The sequence below is a fragment of the Amblyomma americanum genome, chromosome 2 (assembly GCF_052857255.1).
Source record: "Amblyomma americanum isolate KBUSLIRL-KWMA chromosome 2, ASM5285725v1, whole genome shotgun sequence".
NCBI lineage: Eukaryota > Metazoa > Arthropoda > Arachnida > Ixodida > Ixodidae > Amblyomma > Amblyomma americanum.
Window position 1 is genome coordinate 74,422,568 of NC_135498.1, and position 24,919 is coordinate 74,447,486.

Here is a 24,919-nt window from a genome sequence, read left to right on the forward strand (position 1 = left end):
TACTTGTGACATTTCGGCTAAAACATGCAATATTTTGGGGTTCAACTGTACTTGGGGTTTAACTGTAAACTGAAGTAACACTCACAAAAAGCGCGAAAAAACAAGGAAGAAACTCGGCACCAAAAATCGAGCATTAAGGGTTAGAACAGTAGCTACACGTGACTTGAGTTACACGCGCGGAGACCTGACATATAGGAAGAAGGCTTCTCACATTCAAAAATTCCTTCAAGCCACTGATCTCATTTGAAAGGGGTGACAGCAGCAGTTAATGACTACTGTGGGTGTTCGCGTGCGTAGCGATGTAGCTGTGCTAAAGTCACAAATCTGAGCCGAATTTCATGGAATAATTATTTAGGTGCTGCTACGCTAGAGCAACTTCTGGCACAATAAATGCAAGGCTAACCTCACCACTAGCTAACAACAATTCAACCGTACTAGAGGCGCAAGTTGAAGTAATAAGATAAGTGTCCAGGAAAGAACACATGAGCGGTGAACCCAGTAGCTTACCGTTTTCCCGACTTGAAAGAAGGGAGTAGTATAGGAGCAACTACGCGACAAACGCAGTGAACAACTCAGAGGTATTTCAAAACAAAAATCAGGGCAGGCCGCCCAGTGCAAAGCATAAAGTCCACGAAGGCTGGAGTGGAAAAGACGACACAGTGAATGGAATAACAGCAAGGGAGTGAGAAATTATACACTCAAGACTAAACCACACACGTAGCACTCAAAGCATAGACTGCCTGACTCAATTAGTACACAGGCCGCCAAGGTACAAGGAAACGCTAGCACAGATGTTTTCGAGATACGTAGAACCTCGCATGCGACAAAACTCTTCACAAAAGGAACATAACATAAAAAAATGTGTCTGAAGAAAACAAAGGTGCAATACCTGCCTCACTTCTAGGAGGACACCTCAAACAATGCCTCAGTGAGGGCATGCAAGGAAAAAAAGCAGAAAAATAAAAAGGAAGGGGAAAAGAGTGTCATAGTGGGGGCCTCCCGGTTAATTTCGACCAACTGAAGAACATAAAACTCCACTCACATGGCACAGCACACGGTCGCGTTTAGCAGTTTACCTCCAGCGAAACGCGGCAGCCGCGGTCCGGATTTCCTCTCACGTCGTCAGGCTCGGCAACCAGAACACCTTAACCCTGAGCAACCACCATGGAAACGTTAGGAGCGCCATGAACTAATTCCAATGCACCGCATATTGTACGCAAACACAACCACATCATATCCCATCACACAGCTACAAAAAATAATAAAAATAATAAAAAAAATAATAAAGCCTAAGACATCGCCTAGTGTTACACGAAGTAGCATGTGGTATCTTTAAATAATTCCTAATTACGATTTTAAAATATATGAAAGATTATTAATTAGCTTTCCCGGCGGAACAGACATGACTTAATTCTTCACTTCGCTTCTTTACAGAATCCGGACCAAATATATAAGAAGCATTAAGAGATCACTGTCCGCGTTATTTGCGCAGACTTAAGCTATATTAGGTGTAGTTGGCACGAACTACATTGGAACAGAAATGCGCGGCATCCGTTGCCGTCGTTCTTGTCTATTACCTGCTGGAAAATGCCTAAGTCTGCACTCGGCTTGGTACCTGAAGTTTAGTCTTAGTTATCTTGAAGGCGGGGAAAGTGTCGTTTGTTGTTAGAATCACGAGGAACAAATTGACTTTTCAGACAATGACCTCGGGACCGTTTTTATATGGCCATCTGATTTAACATAGCCAGGGCTATGTAATATGTTTCAGACAAGCGGTACAGAATGATCTCCACACGATAGATTTTTGGATAGCGCTTGGGAACTATCAAAGTCTATACCAAAACAAATTACACACGTCCCAATAGTTCCAACACATTGTTGACAAATTTTCGCAGGATCAGTGAATTTTTCTTATTCAACTGCGCTGAGATGAGTCTTATTCGATTAACGACATAATCAGTGTGTTTGGACCATACTATGTTCTCATGCCATGCAGCAGGATAATGAGAAAGGTAAATTATATGAAACCCTGCATCACGAACGTGATTTGGCCCAGACGAAGCCTCTTTTGCAACTGCGGATGTAGAAACAAATTTTTGTCAAATATATGCCTACCACGCGACCTGGTAAAGTGCTAGTCATTAGGAACTGCGTGATATTACACCGACATCGGTCGCCCGCAGGGCAGAAAACCATTCAGTAACAGGAGTGACTAAATTCAACTGCCAATGCTGTAAAAGTTAAAAAAGTAACTCTTCGAAGCACTTCAGTTCAAGGCTACAGAACGCGTCGCATTGTCCTCTAGGTAAAAAAAGGATGAGATCGAATGGAGCGTGTCTGCGCTGTCTAATCCGCTGATTTCGATCTGAATAATTTGTACAACTCGCCTCCCAGTCCTGACGGCACGTAGAATAGCTCGACCCAAATTTAATGCTGTTTAGACTAGCGTAGTCAGAGGTGAGAGACACGAAGAACGAGGCAGCGAAGAAAAAATAAATGGGACCAATTATTCTTCAACCCAGTTCATGGCTTTCAGTGCGCAGGACCACTTCCTACAGACTTCACGCGGTCCGACAATCAAAATCCAATAAAACCTGACTGGTACCACTTGATAAGCTAAAATAAGAGAACGCATCCCTTATTTTTTAGCCCAGTTCATGACTTTGATTGCAGAGGACCAGTTCCTACAGACGTAAGTTTAACGCTGTCCTACTATCAAAATACACTGAAGCCAGACTGACACCTCTTTGATAAGAAGCCACAAGAAGAAAACACATCCCATATTTTTCAGACCAGTTCAAGGCTTTCAGTGTTCAAGACCAGTTGCTACATACATACGTTTAACGTGGTCCTACAATCAAAATCCAAAATAACATGACTGACACCGCTTGACAAGCCATAAGAAGAAAACAAACCAAGTCTGGGGTTCTGCTGACGAGAGTATAAAAGCGGATCGAACACCGCTCTCCAAGTATCATTTCTTCCAGCTACTCTCAGCCGCGAGAAATCGAGTCAGCCATGATTGCCGTCAGTATACCAATTTTCTTACTCTGAGCAGCTCATGCAGCGGAGTATTTGTCGTTCTCTAATTACTTGTGAATTGTTTTGTGGTGAAGGAGCCGTAAGGCTGTGACACGTCATAGCTAACGCATTCTAAACACTGGGTGTTTTTCGAATTCTGCTCTATGTTTTAACTTAAAACGTTTTCCTTAGCCATTGCACTCTAATGCATTTCTCTGAATGTTAAGGCTTTAGGTTCGTATATTTACGCAACACTCGCTAACAATCACAGAGGTTCGAATCCCTGCCAAGGCTGAGCTCATAATTGTAAAGTACAGAGGTTCTCGGTGGCTCTATCAATGCTCAACGCAGATAGCTTGCAGACTAACCATCTAAGTTGTGTGTGCTTACTTTACCATCAAAACACAATGTTCAGCGCCATGTAAAGTCGTAGTGGGCATCAGCAACCACGAGCAGCTCTGGGGCCTCGACTTTCTATATTTCATGTACACTCAACTTCTAATTATTTGTTCTTCTCTTCTGTACAATTCATTTTGTTCATTATGTCATTCCGTTAGCGTATAATCTCATTTTAACCACCTTGTGCCCACTCAACATACCGCAATATGCCTCACAGGTACTGTGCCTCTTCGCTCTGCTGGGTAACGCCCTCGCCGTGTACGTGCCCTCGTACGGCGTGCCAGTGGCCGGCTACCCCACTGTGCCGGTGGCGGGCTACCCCACTGTGCCGGTGGCGGGCTACCCAACCATTCCCGCTATCTCGACGGTGCACGCCACCCCTGTGGCAGCCGGTGTCCACCGCGCGGTGCCGGTGACTCCCACCGTGCACAACGTGGAAACCCCGTACGGCTACCGCACCACGGGCGTCAGCTACAGCCACCGGGTCGAGCCCCAGCCATTGCGCGTCGCCTACGGGTACGGCCTCACCCCGTACGGCCTGAAGTACGGCTACGGACTGGGCGCTTACGGATACACCCCCATCCTGAAGACGTGGTAAGCACCGGAAAATTGTGCTCAGTGATCGCGTGCAGGTTATATTAAAGCTGAAGCAGGTGAAGCCAGAAGCCACGATGAAAAAATGCAGTAAATTTAACTTTGGAAAGAAGGAGTTGTTCTTTAATTGTGCTAGTGCTCGCAGAGTTAAGAGACGTAAGTGTACCATTTGCAACGTGAACGCAGATGGGACATAAGATGTGCATCAAGTAAAAAGAGTCTTTCCTGCAGAAACAATCCAATGGGCCGTATGTATACGTTTATTACTTAAAATGTATTTTGTTTTGCTTTTTTTATCTCCACCAGACGCTAGGATTACTTTAGCGCTAAACGTAAGCAGAATTGCCACTTTTATGCTTAGACGGGAAGCGTGATGACTTTTTCGTCCTTAAGGCACAGTTTTAAATCTTTTACATAAGTTCCAAGCTAATTTACTCCTACGAACTAAAGCATAGTTTCTGCTCTGAAAGTGGCAGTTATAACGGGGATCGTGATATAAGTCCAACCGAGTAACGCTGAAATTCAAACCTTGTTTGCCACGTTTGGAACGCCCGTAGCATTCGTGACCTGCATTAGAATAAATAGGCCTACTCTGCATTGTAGCACACTGCTTTAAGTAAGTGATGAAGTTTCCAGCATAAATGAACAGAGAATTCGTGCTCAGGGACGGTGGCCATATCTGTACATTTTTTGTAATAAGAGAGCATTTGCGAACAAAATATTTAGAAGCTGTCAATATCCTAGTCGCTAATGCTATATTCAAATTCTCTTAGGTATCTCTGCATTACCAGTACAGTGTTCCAGTACTGAATGTTTCGCTAAACAAGATGTCTTTTCTTAACTCGCAGAGACTGTGCAAGTGACCGAAGACGCACCTCCTCCGAAGACTTCGCCACAATACCGTGATAACGCCTTCGTTGGCTTCTTTGGTCGTTTGGCTAGCAATAAAAGAAAAAGCTGAGCAAACACTGCGTGTTTTCTTTCTTTCTCCTCAGTATATGTATACAATGTGCCCTGCGATATATTTCACCTTTTTACTCATCTGTTCGCCCTACTTTTTTTTTGCACTTCACTTTTCATGCCTATGTCACGAACGTTTCTCCTCCCTTTTCAATTTCTTTTACCGCAACAAAAAGAAAATATTTTTGCTAGACGTAAAATTCATTCTATCAGTTTTGGTGCAACTCTTCAGACACTTCCTTCAACACCTCGATATCAAGAAACAACTGGCGCAATACATGCACATGACATGCCGAGGCACTGCGCACAAAAAAAAAAGAAGTACCATCGGGGAAAAGAGTGTAAACAACTCTTCCAGTGTATATAAAGACGCACCAGGTGACACGCGTCGGATAAAGTGTGTCGACATCGACCCCGGCGGCCTCTGAAAGCCGGAGAAGAGAGATATGGCAGTAAGGCAGCCGCGGACCCGCAGATTCCGCCGAGCAATGACCAGACAAGCGCTCGATAATATCTGCAGGGAAAGTTCAAGGCAACGAGTAGAGTGACCCCCCGGTCTGCTAAAAAAAGGAAGAAATAATCTCGTGGGCGAGGGCTTTGCTTTTCTGAGAGACCTCATGTATGTTACCTGTTTCGGTGCTTAAGCCGCTACTTTCTAAATACTTTTACCTGTTTGAATATCATTCCTCTTTCTTAGAATGGGAAACACGCTGAATGAGGGAGAGAGGCCGAGTATACGCCTATTTTGAGGCGAGAGTTGAAGCGTGAGTTCCTATTAGCCACCATGGATTATGAGGCCACTCGCTTAAGAAAAAAAAAAAAGAAAAAGGCAATGGTTGCGACCGCAGCAAAAACACATCCTGCCGATGTGAAACACGACCGGCAGCACAGCATAGCTCCGCCTTTTCACAGCACGTGGCGTACAATGACAGCCCGTGAGTAAAGTGCGCGAAAAATTGAAAAAAAAAGTTTCGGTCTCGCCAGACATCGCGTATAAAAGGAGGCCGAACACCACTGTTCAGCCATCGTTTCTTCGAGCCCCTACGAGCTTCGTAAAACAAAGTCAACCATGATTGCCGTGAGTACCACCAATGTGCTTCATTTTCGTCGACGAAAAATGCAAAAATTATGTAGATAAGGTCGTCATAAAATATTCTCGGACATTTGTTACGCGTCCATGCCTAGTGCTCGAAAGAGTTTTCTTGTTGTCGTGTGCCATCACGTCCATGTATTCCAACGAAATCATCTATTCCACCAGCCCCGAGTAAATATCACAGTTCAACTAGCTTCAGGCGTTCCTGCAATGCGGCTAACATGTATAAACGTGCTCCTGAAACTAATCTCCCTAGCGGCAGTGAGAAAATATTTATGCATGACATTCATATTTTCTGTGCTTCCATCACGTGAGTCATATATGTTTTAGCGTCATGTGAACGAGTATTCCGCGAGTAAACTAACCGATTCCCTATCAACTTCTTATACTCTTCGTACAGAATTGCTCTTTAATACAGTTTAATTTCTACTATGTAAATTCATCTACTACGCAGATATTACGACTTAGTGCTTACTCTTCTACCGCCTCTCTATGTACCTAAGTTGCTCACCAGGCAGCTTTATTTTGAGACCTCCAAGGCTTATACCCATTCTGCGTGCACTGTAAATGTATGTTCAACAGTGAACATTGGCAAATAAAACTTCAATAAATATAATTTTTCGGTGACTAATTCCTAGATAATATTATAAAAGCGGCTGACTTGGCATTATTCAACGCCACTCATGCAGGTCCTGTGCCTGTTCGCTCTGCTGGGCAACGCCCTCGCCGTGTACGTTCCCACGTACGGCGTTCCGGTGGCCGGCTACCCCACCGTGCACAGTGTCTCGACGGTGCACGCCGCCCCTGTCGCCACCGCTGTCCACCACGTGGTGCCTGTAAAGCCCACCGTCCACAACGTGGCTACCCCATTCGGCTACCGCACCACGGGCGTCAGCTACAGCCACCGTGTGGACGCCCACCCTGTCCGCGTCCGCTACGTGTACGGCCTCAGCCCGTACGGCCTCAACTACGGCTACGGATTGGGCGCTTTCGGCTACCCCATCCTGAAAAAGTGGTAAGAGTCAAAAATCGTCTCAATTTCGCCTAGATTCTCCGAGCCCATGTTATACATTTGTGCAAAAATCATTCGGGAAATAGGTAAGCCTAAAATGTCTTTCACCGACCAATAAGGGGCTTGCAGTGTACCGGGTCTCTGCAAAGAGTTAAAGCAATGGTAAAGGCCTTCAGTATGAGTGCCTCATGTTCACTGTCTGAAAAGCTTCAGACATCAGTGTCATATAAGCTCTCTACATGCTTTCAGATCCTTTCGCATATCAACAAGTACTTCTTGTCGGAGACCATGCCGTGCGCCTTTGGTTTCGTGCGCCCAGTATAGAAATAGCCATGGCTCGAAGTCCACTCAGCTGACAACTGTTTTTTGTTGAAGCTGTCTTGATCGAGGGTAGATTTGTGTACTGTCACGCAGCACTTACCACAGTTCAGATATTCTAATTCGGTCCGAATTAAACGCAATTATTTAATGCACGAAACTGCTCAATGATCCCGTTAGTGAATGAATTCCCGGCTTTTTTTACAATCAGATAACGCGTATATCGAAATGCCGTGAGAAAACTTACTCAGATTAATCAAAGCACCAGAAGAATTTCGAATTTCCAGCTGCTGCAAGTCATTTCAGTTGTCACAGGCAGGCGCACATTTTCTTCGATATCGATGAGTGGAGAGTCTCTTGAGAATTCTGGCCAAAACAATGTTCCAACTAATCTCCGAAAAGTGAATGGATGTCACGGCCTCGATCAGTTTCTGCGAGCATGCCCTGTGCGCGTCATTATTTACAGCAACTAGGGAGGTGGTAAATTATGTTACCGGTGATTCCAAGAAGTCATAGGCTTCAGGATAAAACCATGATTGAGCATATGTCCCACCTAATCTACCTGCATGTTTTGACATAAGCACTCATGAAACTTTACAAACTTGTCTTTTGGCTATTTGTAAATCTACGGAAAAAAATAATTACACCACAGTGTGCAGCTCTTATCTACATCATGAGACGCCATATAGACCCGTACCATTTTCTCTTTATGGCCTCAAAAACTTCAATACCTAATAACCGCTATGATATTCCGAAATTGATTTTTATACCTATCTGCCCTTATCGTTACAGAACGCCGGCCTACTGACGGAAGAACGACGCCCAAGCTCTCCAGAATGAATAGCACGGACGAAGATACTTCAAGAAGATGCTGTTTTTGACGATGCACTTGTTCCGTCTTCTCGGGAACGATAAATAAAACTGAAATACAAAAATGAAATTTTTTTCTGTTGAGATCACTGCGGTGGGCACGTTACTCTGCGTTCCACTGCAATGAAGAAGCGACTACTAAAGCTGCACAAGCTCTCCCCCTGTGCTTTATTAGTGTACCCATCCCCAAGCGAAATTACTTCTAGACCACACACGGCACGTTCCCGAGAGTGAGTTCTCCCCAGCCTACGTAGTCGTAATGCCCTGAATTTGTTTTGCAATATTCTCATATGCAAGAAAAAGAAAGCGTCAGTTATCGCATCGAGTACAGAACGAGGCGATAATCCGATAACGGTGCCGCGCAAGCGTTAACTCACTGCTAAGCAAGTGGTAATTCAGATCGCTCACTGCTGGGTCTGAACGTCGGCGCTAGGACACTGTTGAAGCTGAATGAAACAACTCCGAGATTTACGTAACAGGGCTAAAATATATTATATTCAATTATATGGGATGAGCCCCAGGAAACATTTGCACATATAATTATACACATCACATGTTGTTTTTCGTTAGCTATGTGCAGCGATATGTAATCTTTTTAAATACTATTAGGAAATAAGGATATCGAGGGAAAGTCCTTCGAAGCTGTGTCGTATAAAGCAGCGAGATTTTTAATGCGGCAACTCACGAGACTTCGGAGAAATTATACTCTATTTTGCAATTTGTCTGCACCGACATGAAAGCTACACTTGGCGCCTACCAATCTCCCCTCATTCGATCAAAACTGTACGCACTATATTGAAGGCCCCACGTCTTTGTGTCGACGCTTTGGGTATCCTCAGGAGGAATATCATGACAGCCGTAGTCACAAGGGCAGGCCAGTCACAAGAGATTCTAGGGCGTGAGATGCGTCAGAGATTTGAGCTAAGATTTGCTGCCTGGTAAATATTAACACGATGCTAGCAATATTTTTCCAGCAGATTATAATACATAGTAAAGGTGAAATCATTCCCACGACTGCGAAGTGTGACTGCAGATTTAGAGAAACAGAAATGGTGAATACATTTACGCGACCACATCTCTTGTGCGACGGCCAGCTCCAAATCCGCAGTACTCCAGATAGAGTGCACACTACCCAATAACGGTGCGCAGCCCGAAGGAGCCAGTAGGTTCTACTGTTACTATTCTCTAGTATGAATGAGACGAGAAAAACAAGTGAGCTGACTCTGGTTCGCTGTCAGAAACTGCTCCTAACAAAGGTTTCAACGTAGCTACCAGACCACCAAGCTCAAGGTGCCAAAAAAAAAAAGAGAACTCTCACAGTTGCATCGAAACTCACGTGTTGTTTATCTCTTCTTGGTGGTTATTTCCTTAGAATACTCGTGACAATGCGGCGAAATCATGCAAGATACCTTTCGGGTTTCATTGCAGTTAATGAAGTGTGCAAGTTGAAAGTATAAAAAAGGCACATTCCTTTAAAGGCAAGAGGAGCAACATGAGGATCCATACGCACACAATTGAGGGGACGCAACAGCACAAGAGGAGCAACATGCATGAGCAACAGCGAGAGGGTCGTTTTCTTCCCAATACAAATATTTGTCTCATTAAAAAAACAATGCCTATTTGCCATGAACAAAAACGTAACATCCAACTCTGAGTCATCTGAAGCATGAGCATGTGAACGCTGCAGGAATATAAACAAAGAAAATGTAGAATGGTGCTGTATTCCTTATTAAGATGCTGTCTTCAACTATCGCTGAACCAAATATTTTTCCGGCCCATTCCGAACCAGTCCTGATTTCTTCGTGCATCACCTACCTCTTATTTTCCAGCCTCTTTTATTCGATGTCAAATAATCGCGCGTGTTACACCAAAATAAATTCGCTGTACGCCGTGCAAAAAACAAAGAGCACATTTTCCTAGGTTTACATGGATATGCAATAAATGTTTCCTCTCCGATAGTGGCACCAGCAGCTTCTTGGTAAAGATCTCATGAAATCGCAGATGAGCTAAATTAATAGGTTATAATAATTAGGTGAGGGGATAAAAACACACTAAACTATGAGGAGGAGGAGGAGGAGGAGGAGGAGGAGGAGGAGGAGGAGGAGGAGGAGGAGGAGGAGGAGGAGGAGGAGGAGGAGGAGGAGGAGGAGGAGGAGGAGGAGGAGGAAAGGCAGGGAGGCTAGTCAGGAGAATAACCGGTTTGCTACCCTGCGCGGTGGGAAGGGGTGAGGGGAGAAAAAGATGAAGGAGAAAAGAGAGTTGCAGGAAATTGAAGTCACTATGCAAAGTCAGAGCGTTCAGTAAAGTCACAGCCTATCGTGCCGGCAAGAAGTCCTCAAGAAGCGGAGCAGTGCCTTGGAGGCCTTCACCGCCGACGATCGCCGCGGACAGTGGCCGAGAATCTTCATTTCTGTCAGTGGGCGTGGATCTAGACGCTCCAGTGCACGACAGAGAGACTGCCAAGAGATGGAATAAATTAAACACAGTATGTTAATATTGTGGCATTAAAACTGATATCTGATAAGAAACAAAACTAACAATAACTGACGACCAGTAACACTCACCAGAAGACTGACCGCGACAGGGCAGAGAAAATTGTGGAAAGCCACGCAGGTGCCCTGATTCTACTCAGTCGTCTATCAACATGGATGAAAATTAGGTACCACTGTTATGCGACAGCACCGGTATGTCTGATGCATGGAGACAGCACAGTTGTTATTCTTGAGTGTGTGAAAAATTGCGTACTTATAGCAGTGTTCAATAATGTTGCCGGTCCGAGAAAAGTTTTCAATGGAACTAAAGGGCACATTATGGAGACCTATTGGTCCCGAGCCCACATTTCTTCAAGGCTTAAACGCCATTTGTCCACTGCAGTCAAATCAGACACCAGTCGCCGCCTGATAGCATCCTGTTCTGGGCACTAGAGCTTAGCGTTATGAAGAACTTCATCTCCATGACCGCACACATATTTTAGACTATTTTCGTCACCAGTTCTCTACCCAAAATGTGCTACGCGTGTCCGGCTGCGAGTACTAAACACAGGACAACACTTATGAGGCTCGACTCCACCTGAAGAACATAACGGCATAATAAAACACACTTTTATACATCGCAAAGTAGAGCACAATCTGAGCCCTCCGAAGCGTCGAGCGCTTATGGACGGGGCACGTGCACATTTTCAGTCGCTGCGACTGTTGGTTTCCAAGTCTGGGGTGGACAATAGGTGAGGTGCGTTTCCGAAGTGAACTCAAAGAGCCATGAGAAAATCGTCTGCCAGCTACTTCCGGTTGCAACTTTCTCCCACACACTGAGTTTTGCATATCAATTGCCCTGCATGCGTGCATCGTTTATTCAGTCATTTATCTGTGCTGCGCCGTCGCTTATTGCACAGTATCACCGTAAGATCAGCGCGTGGTGCATATGAACGCGTCCTGAGCGCAGTAATTGACAATACCGAAAGCTAAGAGTGTGTCGTCGTTGTAATTAATATGCCAGCGCGAGCTGGATGTTCTGTGCATTCACGGTTATCGGTTTCACGCGCGTTTGAACTAGTTTCTTTTTTCGCTGCACTACGAAGGCAACAAAGGGCTGAAATGTGCACTGTTTAGCAGACGATAGACGTATTTTCCTCACAGCAAGTAAAAGCTTCCAGTGGGCTAGCAAACTATCCATACACGACACTGTGCGCACAGCGCGTCTCAACACATCGCACTCTATACGCATACATGTAGAAAGCATCCTACCATTTTCATAATTTAGGTTACATTAGTGCGAAAGCACATCACGATGCAGAGCAGAGTCGACATCGTGTTGGTCTTGCGATAGTTCAATACAATCAGCGGTGTTCCAGAGCAAATAAATAAGTGTAAGAAGCGACATTAACACAGCGATTGCCTTGAAGCAAGCGAACAAGTGGAGAAATTTGGAACCGGAAGTAGTGGTAGCAGACGACTTTCCCATGATCCACTCCGCTGAATCCGGAGACGCACCTCACCCATTGCGGCTAATACGTCACTCTTTCCTTCAATGCTCAAGTAGAATCATAAATCAGAAAAGACTCAGAAATACGCCATTGGAAACAATGAGCCAGGAGGAATATGCGCTACAACAATTAGAAACACGGGGGAAATAGGTAAGACTACGCGACAACAAAAAAAAATAGCGAGGATACATACGACGCAAATGCACAAGAACGTAGAACCGAAAGTAGGAAAAATAAACTCAGCTACACTAAGGAAGCTAAAAACTAAAGTAACAAAAGACGCAGAAGTACAAGCAGAGAGCTTAACACACCAGAACGATCAGTACCAGTCCGGGGAGTAGCTAAACGTGAATTAAAGGAATGTAAGTAAAAAGTAATGACCAGGTAAGTCCAAAGTTAGGAATACAGTTGTGCTGAACCAAGATACCCAGCTTTTTTCTGACTCGAAAGAAGGGATTGGGACGGAACGACGCACCATAAGCGTGAACAACGGCCTTGTATTTAAGGATAAAAGTCAGAGCAAGCTGCACGGGGCAGAGCATCAGTGCCACGAAGGCAGGTATGGAAAGGCGACACAGTGAATACGATAACTACAACGGAGAGGGCAAATAAACGCTGCACACGAAATAAAAGGCAGTATGGACAGCACACGTACGTCTCACATAGACTGTCTGGTGCCGCGGTAGCAGGAAACGTTAGCATAAATAACTTTCGAGGTGTGCAAATCTTCCGCATGCGAGCAAATTCTTCTCGCATAGGACTTTAATTAAAAAATGGCTACGGTTTAGCTCTGGTTAAACCTGGAGTGACGCGATATATAGCTACATATGGCCGAGTTGAACTCACTCAGCCGAATTGCAAAGTCAGTATTTCGCCGCTCTCGAAGGAAGGAAGGAAGGAAGGAAGGAAGGAAGGAAGGAAGGAAGGAAGGAAGGAAGGAAGGAAGGAAGGAAGGAAGGAAGGAAGGAAGGAAGGAAGGAAGGAAGGAAGGAAGGAAGGAAGGAAGGAAGGAAGGAAGGAAGGAAGGAAGGAAGGAAGGAAGGAAGGAAGGAAGGAAGGAAGGAAGGAAGGAAGGAAGGAAGGAAGGAAGGAAGGAAGGAAGGAAGGAAGGAAGGAAGGAAGGAAGGAAGGAAGGAAGGAAGGAAGGAAGGAAGGAAGGAAGGAAGGAAGGCCTCAGACGTTGCTGGCACATACCCACTACGGGGGAGTGGCCAAGACACAGGCGGCTAATTGCTGGATACAGGAAAGTTTTGACGGGAAAAGGAGTGGTAATAATATGTAGCCTGATAGATTGGAAGACGGAAGGACAGGGGTCCTGTTAACTTGGAGATCGAGGACGGGACCACGGCTTCATGTGCATAATAGTATCCAATGCCTGAAGTGTTTCAACGTCGTACTGACTGAGAGCGGGAAAAAGGAATTGAATGTTTCGCTGGGCGTTCTTTCTTCATCTTCGTCCCACTTGACACGGCGCATACGCACAGCTGTTGCAGCTGTTGCGCGCCGCGCAGCCGGCAGCAGCAGCTACTCCGCACCACGTGACCACCCCCGTGCCTGGTCACGTGACCAACCACGCGACCACGGGTGGCCACGGTGGCCACGCTGAAGGCGCGAAGAGGTGGCGTACAAAATTTACAGGAGTCTTAATTAGATTACGTGTTCAGAATGCGATTGCATTGAAGTCCAAGGTCCGCCCGGCCAGCTTTTCCTCCTCTCTTATGGCTGAACGCCGCATACGCATACGCCAGCCTGTGCAGACGCCTACACTCCGTCAGCAGCGGCGTACTTCCGTTTTCGGCTCACCGCAAGGGGCGCCCCATACCCCGCCGCCCAGTCACCGAATGTTATGGCAGATGACGCTGGACACCGCCGGACGCCGCCAGGTTTTCTCTTTGACATGCTTTTAACACTTATTGCATTAATAAAATATGTGTATATGAAGAAAACAAAGGCGAACTAAGTGCCTCACGTCACGATGGACACATCAAACGTACCATGAGGAAAAGAATTAAGGAGGGAATTAGTGAAGGAACGGGGAAATGATGTTGTATAAAGGAGGGAGGACTACGAGTTAAGTTCGACCACCTAAGGATCTTAGTGTACTGGCTTCTCACAGCTCATGGGCTTCCTTTGCGTTTCTCCTCCATCGAAATGCGGCCGCCGCGGTCGGGATTCGATCCCGCATCCTCGCACTGGGCAGCCGAACGCCTTCACCACTTAACCACCGCGATAGGCAAATGAGGAGCGCAACGAACGGATAAGGTCACATTGCACCTGCACATTAAGTGTAAACAATATCGCAACTCGTCCAACAGTTAAAAAAAATAAATCATTAAGAAACGTTCCGAGACGTAGCTCACTACTAAACTATCAAGCATGAGGTGGCGTAAGAACATTTTCTTTTCACGACTTAAAATATGTAATTTCACGTTCATGGCAGAAAAAGCTATGAAATATTTCTTAATGTCGTTTATCTGGTAGAATTCGGGTGACAGATATTAAGCGTAGTTGGCAGAAATAAAGTACAATATAAATGAGCTGCCCCCGTCCGGACGTTGCTAGCGTATATTATACTCGGTGTTTCACGCAAGATTTTACACAATTTTAAAAAATAGGCTGTTTTAGTTAGAATGGTGCTTTTTTCGGCATAGCATTGTCAGCGGTGTATTACATCAGAATACAGCTAAGACGTGTTAACTAGCAGGCTGGTTAACTAATGCTGAATACTTAACTTTTTAACCATTACTGCTAGGCTCCTTAATTGTTCAGAGGCGTGCAGCCCACCTTAGTAATATGCATATCAGCTTTTAGAATTTCGAAAAACGGTTACCCTCGGCGCTGTGGCTCAATAAATTTAGGCTGCATCGCGCCTAAATACATGTGCTTTCGAGAAGCTTGCTGGCAAAGGAACCTCTCCACTTCACGTAACTCGTCGAAATAGACGAAATTTGTTGGGTCACAGCGTTGAGGGTAACCGCGTTTCCCAAATTCTAAAAATTTATATGGATATTGCTTGCGGTGGGCTACACGCCTCTCAGTAATTAGGGAGCCTAATGGCAATAATTAAAATATTTACTGTTCAAAATGAGTTAACCATCATGCTAGTTAGCACGTCTTAGCTGTACTCTGGCACACAACACCGCGGACAATACTATGCCTAAAAAAGCACTCTTCTCACCAAAAGAGCCTATTTTTGAAAATTTTGTAAAATCTTAGGTGAAACACCCTGTATACTGGCAAATGCCTAGGCGACCCTAGCTCGAGTTGCCAGATTTAGCCTGAGGTACCTTGAAGGCAGGGGAACAGGAGTGTCCCGTTAGATTCACGAGTACAAGTAGACCGTGCAGAGTGTGACCTTGGGCGGTTGTCATTTTTATATTTTTGATGGATTTCTCCTATCCAGGGTTATGGAATATGCGATCAGACAAGCGGTATCACACCTTCTCCACACAATGGGTTCTGGATTGCGCGCAGAGACTGTAAATGGCCACACCATCTTAAGTAGACACCCCACAAGTTCTAAACAGCATATGACAGAACACTTATGACGCACGAAAGTTACGTCAGCCTCCAACATGAACGTTCTTTGCCTCAGAAGAAAACCCTCTTGTAGCTGCGGATATGAAAACAAATGTCCCCGTGGATATGCATAACACGCTACCTGGTGAGGCACTCGTCATTAGTGACGTCAGCGCCACGGAGGGTAACAACGACGCGGCAGTAACAGGACAGAATAAATTCAATGACCAATGCTCTACACGATACAAAGTACAGGGGGCCAATCGGGTTATATTTATTCAATTTTCCAATTTTTTTTGCGATTCTCGGACCTTCGTCTCTCTCGTAGCAAAGATTACAGCAGTAAAAGTTTAGAAAGTAGCGTTGTTGTTTTTTATTGTAGCCGCCTAAAATTTCGAGTGATTGGCGCTACTTATGGTGTCAGCGCATCGCGGAATCTGCTGCTTTCAAATAGCGGAGCGCCCCCAGCATAGCATGACCGTGAAGAGGAGAAATCAGAACTTCGCTGCTCTGCGATTGCTAACACTCATCCTTTCGGCGTAGGTGACAGTATAGAGACAGCGGAACCATTCTGTACTTAGCTAATGAATTAAAAGACGTCGAGGCATGCAATGAAGTTGACCTTTTTTTTCTATGCAGAAGTGGACTTGTTTCTGAAAGCCATTTTTTGTAAGGAACGCTGTCATGTAAATATTTCATCTGAAGTTTAACTTGTATTATCATAATTACTGAGCCTGCAAACAAAGACCTAATATCTTTGTTGTACAAAAGCAGATTTTGCGAATTTGACATTAAAAACTTGTTCACTTTCTCTTTCATCTTTTACCGCACCGGAGATGACTGTACGACGGTGTTATTTGTATTAGTCAGCAACTACAACATGTGGCTTCAAACAAAATGCCGTTCTAAAATTATCCTAAAAAGTTACACTTTTTTTGCGAAATTGTGTTACATTTTAAGCATAAACAACCAAAATAGTTTTAAGTGCCGTGTCCCCCCTTCAACGCTTCGAAGCACGAGAGTTCAAGGCTATAGAACGCGTGGTGTTCTCCTGTATACGAAAGGAGGATGAGATCGAATGGAGAGGGTTTAGCTGTTTAATTCCCTGATTCTAATCTGAATATTTTTGCGAGCTCGATCTCCTGCCTTGCCTTGATGCCCGTAAGATAACACACACCCAAAGTTTAATGCCGTTCAGATTAGAGTGAGAGGCGAGGGGCATGTACAGGTGGCAGCTAACAATAAATTACCCCTTATTTTTCAGCACAGTTCATGGCTTTCAGTGGGCAGGACCAGTTGCTACAGACACATGTTTAATCCTGACCTATTCTCGAAATACAAAAATCCTGATTGGCACCGCTTGATAAGCACCAAGAATAAAACACAACAGGTCTGGGGTTCTGCTGACGAGAGTATAAAAGAGGATCGAACACCGCTCTCCAAGTATCATTTCTTCCAGCTACTCTCAGCCGCGAGAAATCAAGTCAACCATGATTGCCGTGAGTATACCAATTTTCTTACTCTGAGCAGCTCATGCAGCAATGTATTTGTCGTTCTCTAATTACTTGTGAATTGTTTTGTGGTGAAGGACCCGTAAGGCTATGACACGTCATAGCTCACGCCTTCTAAACACTGGGTGTTTTTCGAATTCTGCTCTGTGTTTTAACTTAAAACGTTTTTCTTAGCCATTGCACTCTAATGCATTTTTCTGAATGTTAAGGCTCTAGGTTCGTATATTTACGCAACACTGGCTAACAATCACAGAGGTTCGAATCCCTGCCAAAATTGAGCTCATAATTGTAAAGTACAGAGGTTCTCGGTGGCTCTATCGATGCTCAACGCAAACAGCTTGCAGACTAACCATCTAAGTTGTGTGTGCATACTTTACCATTAAAACACAATTTTCAGCGCCATGTAAAGTCGTAGTGGGCATCAGACACCACGAGCAGTTCTGGGGCCCCGACTTTCTATATTGAATGCACACTCAACTTGTAATTATTTGTTCTTCTCTTCTGTACAATTCATTTTGTTCATTCTGCCATTCCGTTACCGTATGATCTCATTTTAACCACCTTATGCCCACTCAACATACCGCAATATGCCTCACAGGTCCTGTGCCTCTTCGCTCTGCTGGGCAACGCCCTCGCCGTGTACGTGCCCTCGTACGGCGTGCCAGTGGCCGGCTACCCCACAGTGCCGGTGGCGGGCTACCCCACTGTGCCGGTGGCGGGCTACCCAACCATTCCCGCTATCTCGACGGTGCACGCCACCCCCGTGGCAGCCGGTGTGGCCGGTGTCCACCGCGCGGTGCCGGTGACTCCAACCGTGCATAACGTGGAAACCCCGTACGGCTACCGCACCACGGGCGTCAGCTACAGCCACCGGGTCGAGCCCCAGCCCTTGCGCGTCGCCTACGGGTACGGCCTCACCCCGTACGGCCTGAAGTACGGCTACGGACTGGGCGCTTACGGATACACCCCCATCCTGAAGACGTGGTAAGCACCGCTAAACTGGGCTAGTTGGTGATGTGTAGGCTTCTACAGAGATGAGCGCAGATGAAGTCACCAACTGGAAAGAAAGCAATCGTTGAATCTATCTGTGAAAAGAAAGTCTTTCCTATTAATAGTGGTGGTACACGCAGGGTTATGAAATGTAATGATACCGTTTTAAATGCGAGCGTAGATTCGGTAGAACGAGCTTAAGCAAAAGGGGTGAATGGGTGGGGGGGGGGGGGTAGGAAGGGGGCTACAGGAGAAGTGCCCACGGGTGGTAAACGCAAGCTCATTTCTTACTGTTCCTTTTGTTTCTCTTTTCTTGTTTTACCTCCACCAGACGCTAAATATTATTTAGGGTGAAATGCAAGAAGAAATGTTACTTTTGTGCTTAGCTGAAGGCGTGATGTCTTTTTCACCCTTAACGCATAGTTCTAAAAGTGACACATAAGTCACAAGCTAATGCAGTTTATCGAAATGCAGCGTGGTTCCTGGCGTGAAAGTGATAAGAATAAAAGGGATACTGTTATTGCCCCCCCCCCCCGCCACCCCAGTAGTAGCGTAAAACCAAATTATGTTTGTTATTTTTGGAAGCGCCGTGGCATCCATGAGCTGCCATGGAAGACAATTGCGTTCACTGTGGCGCAGCACGCTTCTTTGAGATGCTTAGGATTACATTGTAAATATATAATACCAAGTACCTTATTGTCATGAATAATGGACAAACAAGTACATTTTTTCACTTAGAGACCATTTAGGAAAGAAATATTCAGAAGCTTTCAGTGTCCTTGTCGCTATTGTGAAAGTCTTTTTTGTGCTTCTCTGCTTTAGCAATACAGTGCTGCAGTTAAAAATGTTTCGATTAAAGAAAATATCTTTCCTTACCTCGCAGAGGCGTCCAAGAGACCGAAGAAGCCCCGCGTCACAAGGCGCGCCTCCGAAGTGGTAGCCACAAGACCGTGATAACGCCATTGTTGACTTCTTAGGTTGTTTGGAAAAAATAAAGTGAAAAGAAAGCAAACTTACTTTTTTCTTGCTTTTCCTCAGAATGCATGCTACGCCATGCGGTGTACTTTGCCGTGTGGTTTGTTCCCATTGCTTCTCTATCCACTTCACTTTTCTGGCTTGTGTCATGGACATCTTTTATTCGTACTCGCAATACTGTAACAAAAATATTTTTTAGCAAACGTTAAACTACAACGATGCCTCGTCAGGCACCTCCTTCTACACCACGATATCAGCAAAAAAAAAATGGAGCAATAGCTCAAATTATGCTTTGTTGCGCCGGTGCTCCTCACTTCCTGTGCTGCTCATGCAGGTAGTCATAGTTTGGTGCCCCAAAAAAAACTACATTTTCTTGACCTTCAGAGGTTTCAAAAGAAATACTTTTTCTTCTCATTAACAACTCATAGGGAATCGTCTTCTCCGTGGCTGCAAACTCGTCATTGACAGTAACCACCAAACTTCGTTATATAGAACGTTCATTAGTAACTTTTCATTACCATAGCTAGTTGTTAGCAAGATTTTCGCAATTACGTCCGCCGCAGCTGAGAACTTCCTTCTGTAGAGGTTCTTTTTTTTCGAAAAGCTCATTTTTCAGAATTTTTGAAAGTGTTTTTTGCAAAACCCTACATAGTATTGCGTGTATTTAGTTAATGCTTGAGTGCTTATTCCGCAAATATTTATTCCCGAAGGCAAACGGAAAGTGCAATGCCAAAATCTTATTTACCATTCCACTGCGCGTTAACTTGTACCGACGACGGTGGTTTGAAGAAAGGAGTGCAAGAAACGACTCATGAGAAGAGTGTATCTCTTTGTCGACGTGCTCATACGTAACCGGCAAAATGGACGGATCATGTAACACGCGGATTCTCCGGCAAAATGTCAGTCAAAACAAACCGCTCATCCCGAATTTCAGCAAAGCAGATCTCATAATTTGTAGAAGAACCGTCAAGATAGTTTAAAATGATTTATTTAACCGCGCAGAATCCCAAGTAGAGGTCGATATTTTTAGAAAAGAATTAGAGAAGAATGAGGGAATGTTATGTCCAGTTATAACCGCATCTGTTTCATGCTTTGTCGACGGGCAAACTTAGTATAGCTGACAGGTGGGCCGGCATGTTTTCTTCGGAACACGCAAACAGCACAGCAGGCCTAAGCATCGAATAACACGAAATTAAGCGGCCTCGTAAACCTAACACTGCACCGTTCCTACCGTCTCCAACGAGCCCGTCAGTCACTTGCACCATTATCTCCACTTCTACTCTTGGAGGTAATTATATCTTCTATAGGATGACGAACAAGGGGGTTGTAAAGCTACGCTCGAGGCCCATTGGGTCATATAAAAGCTCGACGCAGTTCATCGCATTCTCCACAATGCATGGTTGCTCTCGTATCGCACAAGCCAGGAAACGAACTTAATGCTATTTGGAAAAGATAATGACTCCTCGCACTGTCTTCTGCATCTTCTGAGCTTAGTTATTCTTGCAGTTAGTGTCTTCTTGCCACATCCAACTGCTACGCCAGCAGAAAATCCAAAATGTAACGAATGTCTGCTCAGCTGACGGGCAGATCTCTAAGGCCATGTTTTATTCCTAAGAGTGTGGCTCGCTGCAAACAGAGCGAGCCGCCCTCCACTACGTAAACTGACTTGGAGCCTCCGGAGGCTTTTTAATTTGCTCTTTTCTGAGCACTCAAAGCGGCCGTTGCACCATTGGCGCTTCCCAGCAGCTGCCCCTGCGTGAGTCTTTCCTAACGCAGGAAGCGCGGCGCACGTGTCAGACGTAATGGAGTGTTTAGATCTCACCACGTTGTTGGCCAAGACAAACTCGTCTGGTTCTTTTTTTTTCCCTCAACTCGTGCTTTTCGAATACAAGATATCGAACGCTTTTTCGACATCCTATTATCTCTTTAGAAAGAAAACGAGACGTGGAAGTTTATAGAGGTTTAACGTCCCAAAACCACCAAGGCTATGATGGACGCCTCAGTGAAGGTCTCCGGAAATTTCGACCACCTGGGGTTCTTTAACGCGCACTGACATCGCACAGTACACGGGCCTCTAGTAATTCGCCTCCATCGAAATTCCACCGCCGCGGCCGGGATAGAACCCGCGTCTTTCGGGTCAGCAGCCGCGCGCCGTAACCACTTAGCCACCGCGGCGGCTCGAAACATGGATGCAGTGGTATCAGAGCCGGTTACGGTGTGCATAAAATAAACGACATCGCGCGTTTCGCCAACGAGGAAAAACTAGCGCCTTTCACCGTGTCGCGTTGACGTGACTGATAACAGTGTGTTCTGTCAGGCTTACATCGGTGCGCTGAAAGCAATTCGCAAGAGCCATTCGCGCAGGCGAAAAGTGCAGAAATGCTTGAAGAACCGGTAAAACTAATCACAACTCCGTAATGCAATGAAAAGGCTACGCTGCAGCCTGGCACCGTTTCCTCGGGTGGCGACACACGCCCGCGGCGCACCGCTTGAAAGGGGCGCTGAAACGCCTTCCAAGGATAGCACATTAATTCACTTAATCACTGCACTGTGTTGCCATAAAAACATGAGCCAAACAATTCACTTCTACACGCAGCAGACGACGCACAATCACCCGTCAAAGTTGACGAGCCCTTCCCGGCGACATTTTCATGCTCGCACCCTCCTCCTTCCCCCGCATCTGCGTAGACAAGGTGAGAGGTGGCCATTGGTTAGATTCTTTCAGACGTCAGGCAGCTACCGTGGCCGCGACCAATAAGCCGCTTAGCTCTGGCGGGTCGGGAAGCTCCGCTCCCAGAGGGGGGTCGGCGAAGAAGCGCCTACCTTCCAGCGTGCAAAAAGTGACGAGAGGAGAAGGAAAGGCGCGAAGACGCTTAAATTCAAATTTTAACTACAGATAACTCAGCTTCTACAAAGCGCATTTAAAAAATCCTTGCTGGACACAATTAGTGAAGCGGCGTGCTTCAATATTCCATGCATGCCGCACATTTATTAGAGCCTCGATCACAGCTCCTTTAAGAAGGCGATGAAAACGAAGTGTCATACTTTGCACAATCTGCCAGTTGGATCTTTTTTTTGTCTTATTGATTTATGCGTTTTACTCTCGACAGGTTCATTTTCCTTTAAACTGTCCTGTTCTTCGAACCGAGACAAGCCGGCAAATTAATGATTGTACACTGATGCATCTCTACTTTGTCTTAACTCCGTTGCGTGGCTCCTGAATGGTGTTTGATGTTGTAGGCTCGCAAAGCTCGTTCCTGAGGTGCCACCTCGAAGATAAAAATATCAGCACTAGGAAAAGCGGGCAGGAACACCGAAGTCTTCTTTAATAAAATCCGAGCAAATTTCCACAGCATGGAGCCCTAAAAGAGGACATCTGCTCCAAAGGGAACTGGCACCATCCGCTGCTAGAGGGGACTACCAAGGACCAGGCTTGGTTTAGTTTACACAAATTTAAATTGTAAATTGCAAATTCCGGGGTTTAATCTCCCGAATCGACTCATGGGCTACGAGAGACGCCGTAATTACAGCGAACTAGAAGTTCACTGCAGCTGTAATGAAGGGCTTCAGATTAATTCAGGCCGTGTTAGGTTCTTGAACGTGCGCTGACATTCCGCAACACATGGGCGCGTTTTGCGTTTCGCCTCCATCGAAACACACCCGCGGCGGAGCATTCAAGACGGTCTTCTGTTCAAAGCATCACCCAGAAAGCCATCCCTCTACACCTCCCTTTCCATCCAGTGCAGAGTAGCAAGCAACAGAGTTGTAGCTCGCGCCGACCTCTCCGCCTCTGTGCAAACAAACCGCCCTCGTAATGAGAACACATGTCGCCTCTGAGGCTAATATCAACATGATCAGACTGCGTCTCAGGCGCAGCCACTTCAGCTATCCAGGGCCATTCACATTTCATTCTTACACTGTGGGAACTCGTCCCCTTTGGTTTGCTTTCCCGCGATGCACCCTACCTAGTTACCTTAACTAACAAAAGAGGGAGCCTGCGTCGCAGAGACACGAGCGCCACGGACGGCGTGATAGCTGCACGCGCGCGGGTGGAAAAGAACGGCAGGGGAACTCGACTTGCGCGGATGTTCTAGCGCGGCGCTCCGCCCTCCGCCAGTGGGGCGAGGCCTCGTGGTGGGATCATTAGAGAGTTTTAGTTTCACGGACGTAGAGGCTTCACGTACGTATAGCTCTTACGGGTGACCAGTGCGCATGCGCAGAACGCAAAGGGTATACGCGAGTCTCACCTACGTACGTGAGATTCTGATTTTTGCATTGCGGTCTCAGCGTTGCTTGCGTACGTTAGCGCTGACAAAAATGGCGGCTCCCTGCCCGCCGCTTCACAGCGATAACAGCTGCGTCGCTAATCCATCGACGAGACATCGTGTTATAAACTGCTGTATTCGCCTTCAATTTGCCCATTCTTACCCTCGCATAAGGTTTCAAGCGGCAAAGAGCTTTTGTTTTTCAGACAGAAGGGCGATTTTTCAGCTGTTAAGACTGATGAAGCAGCACTCCGACGCAGTTCGACTGGCTTGACTTTGACTCGTATTGTCTTAGAGTGGCTACAGCAGTGTCTTCATCTGTCAGAGGAAGAACGCGCGGCGTATGTCGCGCACGTGCAACTAAAAGGGGTTGAAACTACATGCGCGTATGCTACGTAGACTTCTCACGTTTGCGTACGTGAACTCTGTACGTACGTGAAACTAAAACTCTCTATTCTCCCACCAGCTCGTCCTGTTTGGCCTAAGGAGTTTCTCCCTTGCCCTAGCGCGAGCGAAAGTTCTCTTGTAACCGTGCTGGTGAGTCGGACGACCTCGATTCCTTCGCATAATTGCTGCCAGCAGGCGTTATTGTTGTTGTAGCAATAAATGCCTGTTTGTCTCAGCCAGGGTGTGGTCGTTCCTTTGTTTCCTTCAGAGCAAGGCCCACCGTTCGCGAACACGGGGTGGCGTGCGGGCGGTTTTGAACTGTGTCAGCCGCGGTTACGAGGGGAGAACATATTTATTCCTCCTATCACCACCAAACCACGCACAGCTCTGGGCCTGACATACTTAACAATTCTGAACAAAAGCATTTTTTTAGCGGGAGAAAGTTCATGAACGGAATTTTTTCATATATATTTAGATTTCACTATAGCAACCAACAGGTCCGGAGATCTCCCGTCGGCAGGCTTGCATTTTTCGCTATTAATGTTTTTGTTGATATCAAATACGTTCCCATTTTTTTTCTGTGGCAGTCTCAACTGCCTAATGCGAGCGATGGAAATTTTTGCGAGAAATATTTTGCTACGCATCGGAAGAATGGACTATATACCTTCAATATTTCTATAGCAGTCCCTTGCAATATTTGAATATTCAAAATCTTTGTCCAAGAATGTTGGACATGATAATACAAAGATTATGTTCATTTGTTCTCAAAATTCAATCGATTTTTCTATTCAGTATCAGCTCAGGTAATGCAGCGCTCCCGCTAACGCCAGACTATGCTATTGGTGCGATGGATGCCCTCCACTATAGCCGTCTTCATAGAGAGGCCGAAGGGCGCCGCCATATTGGAAACTGGGATATGCTCGTAGAACGGCAGAGAGCTGGCGACTAAGACCCAACTGCTCTACCCACTGCCCAGAAACCCGGTTTCTCCAAGAGAGCTTGCAGGATGATGAATTTATGGAG

The 24,919-nt window shown here is 45.8% G+C and overlaps 3 protein-coding genes across 3 annotated transcripts; all 3 read left to right on the forward strand.

Annotated features, from left to right (window-relative positions):
* Positions 1-3,018: 3,018 nt before the first annotated feature.
* Positions 3,019-4,018, forward strand: LOC144119784 (uncharacterized). The gene is made up of 2 exons (XM_077652325.1): positions 3,019-3,027; positions 3,638-4,018. Exons 1-2 carry the CDS (start codon positions 3,019-3,021, stop codon positions 4,016-4,018), a joined length of 390 nt encoding a protein of 129 aa, XP_077508451.1.
* Positions 4,019-6,750: 2,732 nt separating this feature from the next.
* On the forward strand, positions 6,751-7,086 carry LOC144119785 (uncharacterized). The gene has a single exon (XM_077652326.1). The coding sequence runs from the start codon at positions 6,751-6,753 to the stop codon at positions 7,084-7,086; it is 336 nt and encodes a 111-aa protein (XP_077508452.1).
* A 10,172-nt stretch (positions 7,087-17,258) lies between these two features.
* On the forward strand, positions 17,259-19,285 carry LOC144119786 (uncharacterized). Its single transcript, XM_077652327.1, has 3 exons — positions 17,259-17,267; positions 17,878-18,263; positions 19,153-19,285. Coding segments are annotated over exons 1-3 (396 nt in total). The 3' UTR covers positions 19,154-19,285.
* Positions 19,286-24,919: the final 5,634 nt, after the last annotated feature.